The sequence below is a fragment of the Peromyscus maniculatus genome, chromosome 8 (genome assembly GCF_049852395.1).
Source record: "Peromyscus maniculatus bairdii isolate BWxNUB_F1_BW_parent chromosome 8, HU_Pman_BW_mat_3.1, whole genome shotgun sequence".
Taxonomy (NCBI): Eukaryota; Metazoa; Chordata; class Mammalia; order Rodentia; family Cricetidae; genus Peromyscus; species Peromyscus maniculatus.
This window is the reverse complement of record NC_134859.1, coordinates 63,341,201-63,354,751: the sequence shown is the minus strand read 5'-3', so window position 1 is coordinate 63,354,751 and position 13,551 is coordinate 63,341,201. Positions and strand designations below refer to the sequence as shown.

General features: G+C 54.3%; 2 protein-coding genes across 6 annotated transcripts; one reads left to right on the top strand and one right to left on the bottom strand.

Annotated features, from left to right (window-relative positions):
- Nucleotides 1-1,152: 1,152 nt before the first annotated feature.
- On the bottom strand, nt 1,153-6,997 carry Abhd15 (abhydrolase domain containing 15). The gene is made up of 2 exons (XM_006977439.4): nt 6,044-6,997; nt 1,153-3,408 (listed from the first exon to the last, which is right to left on the bottom strand). The coding sequence occupies exons 1-2, from the start codon at nt 6,895-6,897 to the stop codon at nt 2,883-2,885; spliced, it is 1,380 nt and encodes a 459-aa protein (XP_006977501.1). The 5' UTR covers nt 6,898-6,997; the 3' UTR covers nt 1,153-2,882.
- A 148-nt stretch (nt 6,998-7,145) lies between these two features.
- On the top strand, nt 7,146-13,524 carry Tp53i13 (tumor protein p53 inducible protein 13). 5 transcript variants are annotated; one of them, XM_076577601.1, is made up of 8 exons: nt 7,146-7,785; nt 7,940-8,240; nt 9,152-9,220; nt 9,419-9,460; nt 11,926-12,054; nt 12,355-12,558; nt 12,639-13,173; nt 13,253-13,524. In XM_076577601.1, exons 6-8 carry the CDS (start codon nt 12,391-12,393, stop codon nt 13,363-13,365), a joined length of 816 nt encoding a protein of 271 aa, XP_076433716.1. In that variant the 5' UTR covers nt 7,146-7,785; nt 7,940-8,240; nt 9,152-9,220; nt 9,419-9,460; nt 11,926-12,054; nt 12,355-12,390; the 3' UTR covers nt 13,366-13,524. The 5 variants fall into 5 exon arrangements, with proteins under 5 accessions (XP_076433716.1, XP_076433714.1, XP_076433715.1 ...); XM_076577599.1 differs by having other exon boundaries at nt 7,151-7,785; nt 9,028-9,220; XM_076577600.1 differs by having other exon boundaries at nt 7,153-7,785; nt 7,940-8,431.
- The last annotated feature ends 27 nt before the right edge of the window (nt 13,525-13,551 follow it).

Here is a 13,551-nt window from a genome sequence, read left to right as displayed (position 1 = left end):
CTTCCCCCTCTGGGATTACAAGTGTGAACACGGGTTCACGAAATGCTGAAGACTGAGGCCAGGGCCTTGTGCATGCTGGGTAAGCACTCTGCCAACCGAGCTGCATCTCCAGCCTTCAGCACTGGCCTTTGAATAGTAATGGAGAGGTTTTTCTTTTTTCAAATTATGTGAGCTAGACTTGGTGCTAGACAAAAGTGCCACACACCTTTAATCCCAGCACTCGGGAGGCAGAAGCAGGCGGATCTCTGTGAGTTCGAGGCCAGCCTGGGCTACAGAGTGTATTGCAGGCCCGCCAATGATACATTGTGAGATGCCATCTCAAAAAATAACAACAACAATAATAACAAAGCATGGCTCCCTGAGAATACCCTGTATGAGGAGCATGAAGAAATGTTTTAGGGTTAAACCAGTGGAGCTTAGGGCCCAAAGAACCTGAACAAGAGTTTTCTGCCATTCCTCTGGGAGCTCTGAGACCCACATCAGGGTAGAGGGTGGAGCTCCGTGCTCAAGGGCAGCCTGGGGTGTTCGAGGCTCTGGGTTTAACCACCAGCTCCACAAGAGAGAAGGAAAACTTACTGCAAGTCACACGCCCCTCCCTGGCGAGCTTGCCCATCGTAAAAAAATAAAATAAAATAAAATCCACCAGCCACTCTTTCTTACAAGTGTTCTCTTGGGAGAACTGGGATCCTGTGGTAGCTGGCCTAAAAAAAAAAATTGCCCAGATTTTTGCCATTAGGGACCTTTAAAGTGAGCCTTAGGGCTGAACTCCAGCCATCTGAGGATGGCAGATGGGACAGCAGGACCCTAATGAACCGACAGCCCTACGGTCCTGGATGTGGTGGCAGGGGTGGGTGGCCATGTGCCAGCCGGCAGCCCTCCCTTCACCAAGCCTGCCACCGTGACTGTGGTTCGCCGGCAACAGAAAACTTCCTCTTCAGAGCTCAGTTCCTTTTTATTTCTTTTGCTCAGAAATGATGAAAGAATGCCAGAGAGGGATGTGGGGGAGGGGCTAGGAGTGGAGACGATGGAAAAAAAAAAGAACCTCTCACAGTAGGATATGTGCCGTAGAAAACTGAATGCTGTCTGCATTACATCTTGGAGTGAGTTCAGCGTTTCTTATTTAATCTAAAAGAACAAGAGCAGACGACTGGGTCGGATGGTGCGTGCCTTTAATTCCAGTGCTCTGGTGGATGTCCGAACCCGAGACCAGCCTGGTCTATATAGTGAGTTCCAGGTCAGGCAGAAAACAAATGAACAAAAAACAAGATTGGCAGGATAAGCTGATCCAAACCTGGGATCACAACCCCAGGATGTCCCAGGATGCCTTTTGCTGTGAAATACTCTTTGCTGATTTCAATCTAAAACTGGTGGCTTCTCTTCCATTGATAAAACTAAAACTAACTTCTGGGCTGGATTTATGTAGCTCAGTGGTAGAGTGTTTGCCTAGCAAGTGAGGTCCAAGCACCACAAATAAATAAAAAATACATAATTTCAGGGTAGATTTTTGAATCTTAACAACACGTGTTCGTGGATCCAGATGTACAACTGTCAAAAATCAAAATAACTTTTAAAGGCTTAATAGAATCCAAGATATGTAAGTCAATCTGTGTGCTACACCTTATTTCACACTGGTCTTCAGCATTATTCCTCCTAAAACCAAATGCCCACTTAGTGGCTGAGCAGTGGGATCCAGAAAGCAGCTCTTCTGCCTTTTGAATAATTGAGCAGACAAAACTGGTAATGTGAGACACTCATAAATAGCTAGATTGTATTCATTAAGCTCTTGGGATTTTTCTCTCCTCTGCTCCCAGATCGATCTCCTGGCTCTGGAAAGGCAGAGGCTAGTACTAGGAGAAAAGGGATCAGAAATCCTGTTTGAGGGTTATTCTTGCTACTGACTGTGAGAAAGCCTAATCTCAAGAGGAACACATCTGTCTGCATCCCTCTGGAGGAGTTTCCTGAATCAGAACACATCTGGCCTACCTGGCTACCACAACCATGGTCTAACAGAACCCCTAGACCCCAGGCAACAGCACTCCTATGTCTAAACTGCTCTTGGGAGATGGCTCAGACCAGGCTGGAGGGCATAGCCTAGAGCCCAGCTCGGCCCCGGAGCTCCCAGCCACCATGAGAGGCAGGGACAGATTCACGGTCTACCCTTGCCAGCTCTTAGCAAGCTGGCCTCAGCCCAGCATGTCCTGCCTCTGCTGCCTTCTCAGACTGGGGAGAGCTGGGCAGCTCTGACAGCCTGCTTCCTCAGCTGCTGATGCAGAAGTCAGAACAGAACCACAACCGCAGAGCACATGAGCGCGTGGGACTGAGACACAAACATCCTGTCCTTTCTGTACCAAGTGGCTCCGGCTCGAGACTCAGAGTCACCAAACTGATTATTTATGTGGGACAGAACCACCCATTGACTTGCATAAGCTCATCTTCCCTGGAGTCACAGCAAGGACAGCTAGGATTTTGTTTTTTTTCCAGTCCACTTGTCTGTGCTGTTACTTGGCTTGTGACTTTGATGACAAGAGACAGTGACCATGGGCTGAGCAGGGCGAGCAAGAATGTGTCTCTCACAGCCGGCACAGTTCTCAAGGTAGTGTGCTCACTCCAGTTTTAAGAGAGAAGGGAGCTGGGGCGGTGGTGGCCCACGCCTTTAATCCCAGCACTCGGGAGACAGAGCTAGGTGGATCTCTGTGAGTTTGAGGCCAGCCTGGTCTACAGAGCAAGATCCAGGATAGGCTCCAAAAGCTGCACAGAGAGAAACCCTATCTCGAAGAAAGGGGGGTGGGGCAGAGCTCCCTGGCTCAGTCCTCAGTCTTCCAGCCGCTGGGATACCTTGTTGGGTTCTTTCTCGAAGGTGCAGGGGCCTCCCCAGGCCAGCCTCACCTGGTGTAAGAACGCTTCCAGCTGAAGATCTCCTCCAGATTGGAAGAGGGGGAGACCTCTCGTTTCTGCGGGCCTCCCCAACGACGCCGGCCCCCTAAAAATGAAGTCCTGCGCCTGCTCAGCCCTTTCATCCTCTCTTCCATTCGGAAGAATTCAGTCAGGGCCTTGAAGGACTCCAAGATGACCTCGTGGCTCCATGCTGGCAAGGGCTCAGGGCGCAGGAAGCCGCAGTGGCCTCCATGGCTACTGAGCAGCAGGAAGAAGTAAGGGTTGCTTTGGAAGAGTTCCGCCGGCAGAGTGTGGTCCGGGGGTCCACATACCGGGTCGTCAGCACTGCAGATACACAGCACAGGTACAGCAGCCTCATCCACGTCCCGGAGTGGGTCATTCAGGTCCCAGTAGGTATCCCAGCTGATGGGGAAACTCTTGGTGTGGCAGAACAGGTTCTCTTCAAACTCCCGCAGGGAGCTGCTCCGGAACAGCTTGCTGGTGTCTACGGTGTCCTCCAGGGCAGAGGCATACCTGGCCACAGAAGGTGAATGGGAGAGCGGAGAGAAAAGACAGAGCATCACACAACAGGCAAAGTTACTGTGGAGGCCGTCTCCAGGCCAGAGTCTGGCCACAGAGCCTTTTGAACTACAGAAAAGAAGAACAGGGCTGGTGGTGGCACAGGTCCCTAATCCCAGCACTCAAGAGGCAGAGGCAGGTGGATCTCTGTGAGTTCCAAGTAATGACAACGAGTCTCTCTCTCTCTCTCTCTCTCTCTCTCTCTCTCTCTCTCTCTCTCTCTCTCTCTCTCTCTCTCTCTCTCTGTCTGTCTCTCTCTGTACAAACACACACAAGCCAACAACACCCCCTCTTTTAAAGCCTTATTTAGTGCATGAGTGTTTTGCCTGTGTGTATATAAGTGTACCATGTGCCCATGCAAAGGTATTGGCTCCCGTGGAACTGGTTGTGAGCTGCCCTGTGGGTCCCGGGAGGTGAATCCGGGTCCTCTGTAAGAGCAATGATGCTTAACCACTGAGCCATCTCACCAGTCCCCCAAAACCCTTTGATATCTTGGCCATTACTTAAAACCAGAAGATCTTCAAATAAAATGCAGATGTTTGATTCTCCACAGGGGTGACCATTCCTTCTCCATCACACCCGCCACCAGCCCTGCCATTTGTCCCAGAGGTAGCATTTGACTTCACAGCTGTTGACCTACGGGGATGACTCTCCCTGCAACTTCTGCTTTGGACCCTTTCCAAGGAACTCGTGACCTGTGTCCTCCGAGGCCCATCTTGAAGAGAACTCACTGTTTTGGACCATCCAAAGCAGAGGTGGTGATACCTCTCCCAGAGTCAGTCACTGTTTTATTCCATTCTCTGCCTTTGTGGGTTGTTTTACTTTTTTGTTTTTTCTTTCTTCAAGACAAGGTTTCTCTGGGTAGCCTTGGCTGTCCTGAAACTTGCTCTGTAGACCAGGCTGACCTTGAACGCACAGAGATCCACCTGCCTCTGCCTCTTGGGTGTTGGGGTTAAAGGCGTGTGCCACTATTGCCTGGCGCCTTTGTGTTTTTATGTTGATGTGTGTGTATGCCTGGTGTTATGCCCTCGGTCAGGTGTACTGGGGCAATGATCCTAGCAAGTGCTTGAAGGCAGAGAAAACAACTGGGATTGGTCTACTAGGTGGTTTCCCAAATGGGGGCCTACAAACTCCTGCGTGGGGAAGAGGGACCTCTTCGCTGTTTCGGCTCCCTGGAGAGCGCCCAGAAGGGTCACAAGGAAGCCAGGGTGGGCAGCTCAGCCCATCCTTTAGACAGATTACTCTAGTCTCAGCCAGTTGAATTTCGATCAGTGCCTGAGTTTTCAACTCGCGACTTCCACGGGAAGGGTTTCCTCTTCATCTCCCTTACCCAGCTTCTGGCTGGTCTTACCCAGCTTCTGGCTGGTCTTACCCAGCTTCTGGCTGGTCTTACCCAGCTGCTGGCTGGTGCCTATGGGAAACACTGATGGTGGTCATTTTGGAGTGGAAACTCTGGCAATTAAGCTAGATGAGAGTACCTTGTACCAAACCCCTGCGTTGCCATGGTAGCACCTCTCACTTTTCATTCAGTCTCAGGGTTTGACCTTTTCAAAATAGGAGGTAAAATGGCAAAAAAAAAAAAAAAAAAAAAAAAAAAAAATTGCCACGCCTGGCTTTACCTGATGCCAGTTAGATTCTCGTGTTTTCATTTAATAATCACAACACCTGCTGGGGGTTAGTATTAACTTCATTTAACGGAAGGAGAAGTGAGTCTAGCTAACTTTCTGTAAATTCAGGATTTAAACCCAGCCAGGCCTGACCCCATGTCCTGGGTTTTTCTGTTTATTGCCAGCATGCCTCTTACCTCATTTTGCCCTCTCTTAGGAAAGACTGGAAATGTCATTCAAGTTTTCTGTGGAACAGTTCTTGGCCCGGTGTTAAAATTGTTCCTACTTTTGGAGATTTTAAGTTTAGTGTTTTGTTCTGTTTTTTTCTTCTCTCTCTCTCTCTCTTTCTCTTATTATTATTATCATTACTATTATTTTTTGTGGCTGTGCGTTGCCCGATGCCTGCAATCTCAGCATTTAGGAGTCAGAGACAAAAGGATCTGGAATTCAGTGGGACCCTCAGCTATACAGCCTGAGTTATATGAGACCTTATCTCAAAAAGAACAAACATCTAAGTGTTGCGTACTCACCTAGAAATATGTAAAACATCTGTCAGTTTGAAGAATTTTAATAAATCAAATGCTGCCACATTTCTCATTCCTGCCACCTTCTGGCTCAGAGTCTGAATGTAAACATTCTGGACAGATAATCGGCTGCAATTGCTTCCAGAGCTCTGTTTGCTGACGTATCTGGCTGTGGACTAAGTGGTAAATGTCAGGTGCAGGCCTCCGCTGACCACCGGTTGCTAGGACACCTGAGACTGAGATGAACTGATGGGGCCCTGGCAGGAGGCCTTGCTCTGGTAGTGTGATACCGACTGCAGCCAAGATGCTATCTGTGGCTCTGAAACCCACGTTCCTAGTTCTGTCTCTGTTATGGGGTTTGGACAGCTTTGGAAACCGCGTGAGAACTTTGCCCCCGCTCTACCCGTGGGGCTGTTTCCATACCAGGTGGAGCTGTAGACCTCTGTTCCCGGTACCCACCTGCTGACAGCGATTTTCTGGTGCAGCAGGAACCCGCGCTCATAGGGCCAAGGCAAGCCAGCCTCGAACCACTCGCGACAGCGGAGCACAGGCGAGATGCAGGCGGCGCCGGTCACGTAGCTGGAGGAGCCGCACTCCCCCAAGTAGGACAGCAGCAGCGCGGACCCCGAGCCCTCGCTCACCGCAAACAGGGGTGCCGCCGGGTGTCGGAAGCGAATGTAAGTCACTGCCTCCTTGAGGTCGGACGGGTCCCCGAAAGGCTGTAGTCGGGGGCTGACCAGTGGGCAGCCGTGGTGGCCGCGGCGGTGGAAGATGACGGGATAGTAGCCGCGCTCCAGGGCGAGCAGGCAGAGCCCCAGCACATTGCGGGTGAGGCGTCCCCACGCGTTGGGGATTACCAGCAGCACCGGCGGGAGGCCTCCAGTATTAGTGACCCGGCGGCCCCTGGCACAAGGTCCTATGACCCAGTCCAGGGCCACCAGCCCATCATCGGCCAGCTGCAGGTACTCACGTGCTAGCTCAGGGCCGGGCCCGACGGGCAGGATGAAGTGACAGAAGGTCTGCAGGTGGGGCCCAGACAGCCAGGAGCTCGGGGCGGGTTCCAGCGCCGCCGAGCGTCGCAGGGCGCGCAGCAGGCACTGGGCCAGCGCCGAGGGCTTGCAAATGAGGCTGCAGCCCCCGGGGAGCGGTTCGCGCCGGTCGCTGAACTGAACCGTGGGGCCTTTGCTCACCACCTCCTGCTCCTCATGGTCCCGGACCGAGGTCCGCGCTCCGACGGCGCGCTTCCAGGGGCGCAGGAGGAGCAGGGCGAGCGCCACCACCAGCAGTGCGAGGACGGCTGCCCATGGAGGCATGGCCTGGCAGGACAGTCTCCGGCGGGCGGCACTGGGCGGCGGGGAGCGGAGCGGTCCCCTCGCCCGGCTCCAGGCTCTGCCCGCGGCTCCGCCCGGAGGCCCGCGGCTGCCCAGCGCCCTCCCAAGCGGGAGGGCGCGCGCGCTCCGGATTGGTCGCGGCCCGGCGGAGACAGCCAGTTCGGGTCGAGCTCCCCTCGCCCGCCCCCCACTCCCGCCCCCAGCCCTTTGTACAGCGATTGCGACAAGCTGGAGCAGAGGGTGAAAGAGATCCCGGTCACAAAGGGGGAGCGGAGACGTGCGGGAGCACCAGAAGAGAGGGGGGTGAGGAGAGTCAGCAAAGGATCGGGGGAGACTGAGGCTTGGAGGCCTGAGTGAGCAAGAGGGGCCTGCTCCTACTCCTGCCCCCCTATGAAGTCTGGCTGCCAGGGGAGATCCTCGGTCGCTGCATCCTCGGGATCCGCTATTGATGGTTAGCAAAAAGCAAGAAAGGAGTGAAGGCGCTGACCCCTCGCTGGCTTCACTATTCCCACGCGCTACTGCATCTGCAGCCAGAGCCATACAACGCCCTAGCCAGGACCCGCGACTCCGCGACAACGCGACGGGGTTGTGGGGGGTGGGTGTCTGCACCTGGCCAGAGGCCGACCGCAGCGTTTGACACTGACACGGATTCCAGGGAGGAGGCTGTCGCTTCTCTAGAGGGCATGCAGGCGCTGGCACATTGACACTTCTGGCTTCTCCAGCCCACCCCCAAAGAGACTCTCCAGGAGCTTGGCGTCACCGCCGCTCACCAGGAAGGGTTGCCGGAGAAGAAACAGCCTCAAGTTTGGCAGAATAAGTTGAGGGAGAGGATTAGTGGATGCCTAGCCCCGCGATGGGGCTATAGCAGAGGTACACAGTGGTTCTTTTGGTCAGATCAACATCTGGTCATTCTTGCCGGGGTGGGTGAGCAAGGACCCCTTTGTAAATCAGGGTCCGTGGGAGATGCCTGAAATAACAGTTTTTGCTATATTTCGAACCTATTTTTTTTTATTATTACATTTAGGTGTGTGTGTGTGTAGGTCAGAGGACAACCTGCGGGAATCGAGTCTTTCCTTCCACCACGTGGGTCCAGAGACTGAACTCCGGTTGGCAGGCTGGCAGCAAGCCCTGTCACCCACTGAACCATCTCGCAGGCCTCTGTTTGAAACTTTTGGACTGGGCGTCTCAATCCTTACCCCGGTTCTTATCTCCACTGCAACACTGTTGCAGGCAGTTCCAGCTGAGCACTGTAGCTCCTGAACTCACCCGAACCAGTGTCTCTTAGGTCACCCTTGGGAGAAGAACGAGAGCGGGAACAGGGGAAGGTAGGGAACAAAGCAGCCGCCGGAGGAGATCCGGCCTCCCGGGGCTTCTGGGCCTGAGGTAAGAGGAGGCAAGAGCCCCCCGACCTCCGTGAGAGCTCAGTGCTCAGGACTTATTAGCGAGGGCAGTTATGGGGCAGCGTGAAGGCGAAGCGCTGGAACCGGGATCCTCTCTCTGGGGCAGCTAGGATTTCGTAAGTCTGGCCCTTAGGGCACACCGAGTGCTTAGCGGTTTTGCCAGAAGAGCACACAAGTCTCCGCCTGGGTCACCCGGTCCTAGGGGACCTCACTTCCCGCCCTTTGCCGGGTTCCCAGATTCCACCCAGGCGATGCAGTTGCGCTGCCGGCTGGGCAAACGGGCCGAGACGCACCTCGGGCTAGGGAGGTGGTCCCGCCGGCGCGGAGACTAAGCGATCCTTAGGGGGATCACAACTTTTCCGGCTTTGGGCTCAGGACGCGTGCGCTGGCCTGGCGGTGGGCGGGGCGGGGGCGGGGCTGGTAGGCGGGGCGGGGCACGCGGCCCGGCCAGGAGGGGGCAGGCCTGGGAGCGAGCCGGGGTCTGCGGGGGCGCGCGAGCGGCGCGGGACCGCGGGGGCGCGCGAGCGGCGCGGCTGCTGGTTGGCGGGACTGCTGGCCCCGCTGAAATGGTTCCTCCTCCTCCACCTCCGCCCCGGTTGCTTCTGGTAGCCCTGGTGGGGCTCCTGAGTCTTTGCGAGGTAAGGCGATCGGCTCCTGGTAAGGCCTTGGCCAGGGGATCTCAAGGCGCTTTGCTATAACTTTGTCCTGGAAGGAGTCGCGCGCGCGCGCGAGGGGATTCGGAGGCCGCTCCGTTCGTCTGCGCCCCCGAGTCCTGGAACCGAAAGGGCGGGGCCCTCGCAGAGGCCAACGCCCAGTTGTGCGCCTTGGACCCACAGGTGGTGGCTGAGCGGGCGGAGGAGGCAGGAACCCGTTGTCCCGAAGGCCTGTGGCCTCTGCCTCCACAGGTAGGAATCATGGAGGGCCGAGGACGAGAGGGGATGCATGGCTTCGCTGCACCCTCAGTGGTCGCCCTGTTGGGACATCTGTTGGTTCCTCCTGCTCTCAGTCTCCAGCGTCTTCATCTGAGGGCTTGGGGCTGGGTGTCCTCTTCGTCAGCCCCACCACGAAGCCCCCAGCTTCTCTCGTCTTTCCCCCATGTGTAGGTGTTACCAAGAGTGACTTACACGCCGGTGAGGCGAGGACAGGTAAGCACGACGAGGGTCCCTCTTTGTATCCTCCCCTGAAGGCAGAGTGCACCTCACACAGTACCTCTGTGACTCTTGGCCCTCAGCTCCACCCCTTATCACTTTGTGCAAAGAGGGAAGGCTTCCAGTTCCCATCCTTGGTCAAGTGACGGACAGTGAGCCACAGCTCCGTAGTGCAGTGTCAGGGATGCTGTTGTTGAGTAGCTAGCTGTGTGGCAGGTAACTACAAGTGGAACTCTGAAGGATGAACTCACATCCCAGTGTCGGATGTGACGGGCAGGTCTTGTTTTTCTAGGCTCTGGTTTTCGACAAGAGATGACATTCTGTCCCTTCAGCTTTAAGAAGGGAATGAATAGTGTGACGGCGCCGTAAGGATCACAAAACACTGTATTGGGTTAGGAGTGTGTGTTTACTATGTTGTAAACTGGGTTCAGCGTTCACGAATAGTTCCCTTTTTTACAAAAATGGCTTAGGCTTATTTATTTAATGAGTATGAATTTTGCCCGTGTGTATGTGTGTCCAGGAGAGGTGTCAGATCCCCTGGAACTGGAGTTACAGTTGGTTGTGAGCTGCCATGTGGATGCTGGGTCCTGAACCCAAATCCTCTGCAAGAGCAGCAAATATTCTTAACAGCCCATCCATATCTCTAGCCTCTTCTTTTTGAGTCAGGGTCTCATGTAGCCCAAAGTGGGCCTCAAACCTGTGATGTAGCCAATGATGATCTTGAACTCTTGATCTTCCTGCCTCCACCTCCTAAAGGGCAGATTACAGCAGACACCATCGAACTTGGCTACCTCTTTGTTCCAGTGATCGCTCTTAGTTATTTCACTGTTCAGAACCCATCTGACTATAGCCCACCTGCCATGGCTGAATTCCCCGGCCTGGCTTGTCATGACTTAGATTATCTTCATCTGATTTCTCAATTAGTTTATCTTGGTCACCATGGGCCGTCACCACACATATGAATTCTGGCTGATTTCTGTTGAGATGCTTCCTTTTCTCCGGTTTATTTTCTGATGGCCTATCCGGACCCGGAACGCTCTGCTCCACGCCCTGCAGCTAATTATCTCCAGCCATTTTCAAAGCTCAGTGCAGGAGTCACAGCGCACGCGCACACACACACACACACAGACAGACAGACACACACACACACACACACACACACACACACACACACGCCCCAAAAAACTTGTCTGATTTTATCCTATCCTCTGTGATCACAGTTAACTAAGCATGCTGGACAGGTTTTTATAATCCCAGCTGCTTGGGAGGCTGAGGCAGGACTGAAAGTGAACTCAAGACTAACTTGGGCAACTTTGTGAGACATTGTTTTAAATTTTAAGGAAAAAAGTGAAAAGACAGTTGAGGATATGGCTTGCTGGGAGAGCGTTTGTATGGGTTGAATCCTTAGAGCCCAAATGCCCTCACCACTATCTGCCTCCCACACATACCAGTTTGAGTTGTGTGGGTTTTTTGCTTCCCTGAATCTCTCTCTCTCTCCTCCCTGGTCTTTTGAGGTAGAGTCTTGTAGCCTAAGCTGGCCCGGTATTCACTATGTACCCTAGGCTGGCCTTAAACTTGTGGTCTTCTTACAGTATGTTCCACGTGGCTGGGATTACAGGTATACCCTATCACACCCAACTTTCCATGAGTCAGCCAGTCTGTCTGTTCCTTCCTTCCTTCCTTCCTTCCTTCCTTCCTTCCTTCCTTCCTTCCTTCCTTCCTTCCTTCTTTCCTTCCTTCTCCTCCTCCTCCTTCTTTTTTGGTTTTCGATTCGGGGGGTTTCTCTGTGTAGCCCTTGCTGTCCTGGAACTCACTATGTAGACCAGGCTGGTCTCATACTGGAATTAAAGATGTGTACCACTACCGCCTGGCTGCATTTATTATACATTCCTCTAGGTCTGGGAGGCCTTTTTTGGTATCTTTTATATCATTTAGCAAGATAATGACTGATGAAATGTTCCCATCCTGGGATGTGCAGTCGTGTGTTTGGATACTCCCGAGAGAGTGCATGTATTAGATCAACAAACAGAGGACTGACTTATCTTCATCCGAGGGATGCTTAGAGTCTAGATTTGGGGCTTAAAGAACCATTATTGCACATTCAGAGACATATAGCTAGAGACTGTTCTTTGAGGGTCAGGGATATAGATCAGAGGTAATAAAGCCCAATACCAAAGGTATTGATCCCCAGCACCATGAGTGGGGGCAAGGGAGCAAAAGGGAGCATGTTCTGGGTCTAACAGGGTTAATTAGCCATGCTGTCTTGCCCAGAGGCTCAACTTTGAGGGGAAAACGAGGTGAATTAAAAAGGAATGTACATCAGTACCCAAGGCCTTTCCCCTTTCCTGGAAGTGGAAGGGCACCTGCTGATAACCCCTTCATCCTGGCACCTAGGATAGGAGAAAGTATGATTCTCTGGGAGGGAGCTGGGCCTGGCTTCATAGTTCCACCTTGTCCTCCAGGTTGATGGTGTTGCCTTCCTCTACCACCCCTGTGCCCACCCCTGGCTGAAGCTCCAGCTTGCTCTGTTGGCCCATGTGTGTGTGGCTAAGCCCACACTCATTCCTGACTCCAGTCTCACTTGGGACCGGGTAAGTGGTTAGTGAAAGGTATGCAAACAAACAAACAAACAAACAAAAACAAGCCAGGCATGGTGGCTCACATCTTTAATTTCAGCACTCTGGAGGCAGAGGCAGGCAGATCTCTCAGTTTGAGACCAGCTGGTCTACATAGTTCCAGGACATGGTGAAATCCTGTCCCAACCCGTGATCTCCCCTCCCCCCCCGCCGGCCCAAAGGTGGTATTCTGCAGAAGGGTGCAGCCGCCTGGGCAGAGAAAGGAAAACTCAGGCGGCTTCTTCCGTCTTAGATCTAAGTCACCTTCTTTCACAGCCCCTGGTGCTGACAGCATGGGGCACTGCTTTGGAGATGGCCTGGGTCGAGCCAGCCTGGGCTGCCCACTGGTTAAAGAGGCGGCGGCGGCGGCGGAAGCAGAGAAAGGGTGTGTGGTTTCTCTCTGACACTCTTTCTGGGCCCACTCCCATGATGCCAGCCCCCAGCAGAGGGAAGCTGTGTGGGAGACGACGGTGTGTACAGGTGAGGGGTGCTGGGCCCAGGTGGTGGGGGCATTGGGTTAGCAGAGCAGAGCAGAGGGTGACTCCCTCTCTCCTCTTTAGGCTCCGACTCTGGCCTTTGCTCTGAGGAGCTGGCGGCCACCTGGTGTAGAGGTGACATCTAGAGGACCCAGGTGGCGCTCTCTCAGTGTTGTCAAGAGAAGGGGGCTTCGGGCTGTCCTTGGTCTCCAGACTACGCCCTCAGGCCTGAGGGTTCCCTTGGCCTCGGCAGAGAGTCCGAAGACCCAGCAGCCCCTTTTGGGAACCTCATCTGTGGCCCCCGTCTCCTTACTGACTGGGGGACCTGGAGGCGATGACAGGTCCAGGACAGAGGCTCAGGTGCCCAGTGGGCATGGCAATCCAGGGGGTTGTGCCTGCCCAGGTCAGGCCTCCCCAGCTCCTCGAGCCGCAGCGCCTCCCCGGGTAGTCCGAGGTCCCACTCCACGCACTGAAGAGGCTGCTTGGGCTGCCATGGCCCTGACCTTCCTGCTGGTCCTGCTCACCCTGGCCACGCTCTGCACGCGTTTGCACCGGAACTTCCGCAGGAGCGAGAGCATCTACTGGGGGCCCACAGCTGACAGCCAGGACACGGTAGCTGGTGAGAAGACCCCCGAGGCCCCCGCCAGGTGTGCCCAGCCTCTTGAATTCCTTGCCCTTGACCTCTCGCCTTCCCACAGCTGTGCTGAAGCGGAGGCTGCCCTTGCCCTCGCGCCGGATCAAGCGGTCTCGCCGACGGCCCCTGCTCCCGCCCACACCGGATAGTGGCCCTGACTCGGAGAGCTCGGACTGAGCGGCTCCGCCCCTCGGTGACCGCTGCCACGTGGGCAGTGCGCGGGCGCCCCCTGGCGGCAGGCGGAGAGGCCCTGGAGGCTTCGTTTGGTTGGAGTATCCTTTTAGCCTCCCTGATGCCAATTCCTGTTTGTAATTAAATTATTTTAGTAGAATTCGAGTTGGGCGAATTTATCTGCCCTCAGTC

Bases quoted from the DNA above. Each gene is read 5' to 3' on its own strand.
- Abhd15 (XM_006977439.4), bottom strand. From the start codon at position 6,897: ATGCCTCCATGGGCAGCCGTCCTCGCACTGCTGGTGGTGGCGCTCGCC. The intron at 3,409-6,043 runs GTGGGTACCGGG...TTCTGTGGCCAG, and splicing joins CAGAAAATCGCTGTCAGCAG to GTATGCCTCTGCCCTGGAGG.
- Tp53i13 (XM_006977438.4), top strand. From the start codon at position 8,882: ATGGTTCCTCCTCCTCCACCTCCGCCCCGGTTGCTTCTGGTAGCCCTG. The intron at 9,461-11,925 runs GTAAGCACGACG...CTTGTCCTCCAG, and splicing joins CGCCGGTGAGGCGAGGACAG to GTTGATGGTGTTGCCTTCCT. The intron at 12,559-12,638 runs GTGAGGGGTGCT...TCTCCTCTTTAG, and splicing joins GGAGACGACGGTGTGTACAG to GCTCCGACTCTGGCCTTTGC.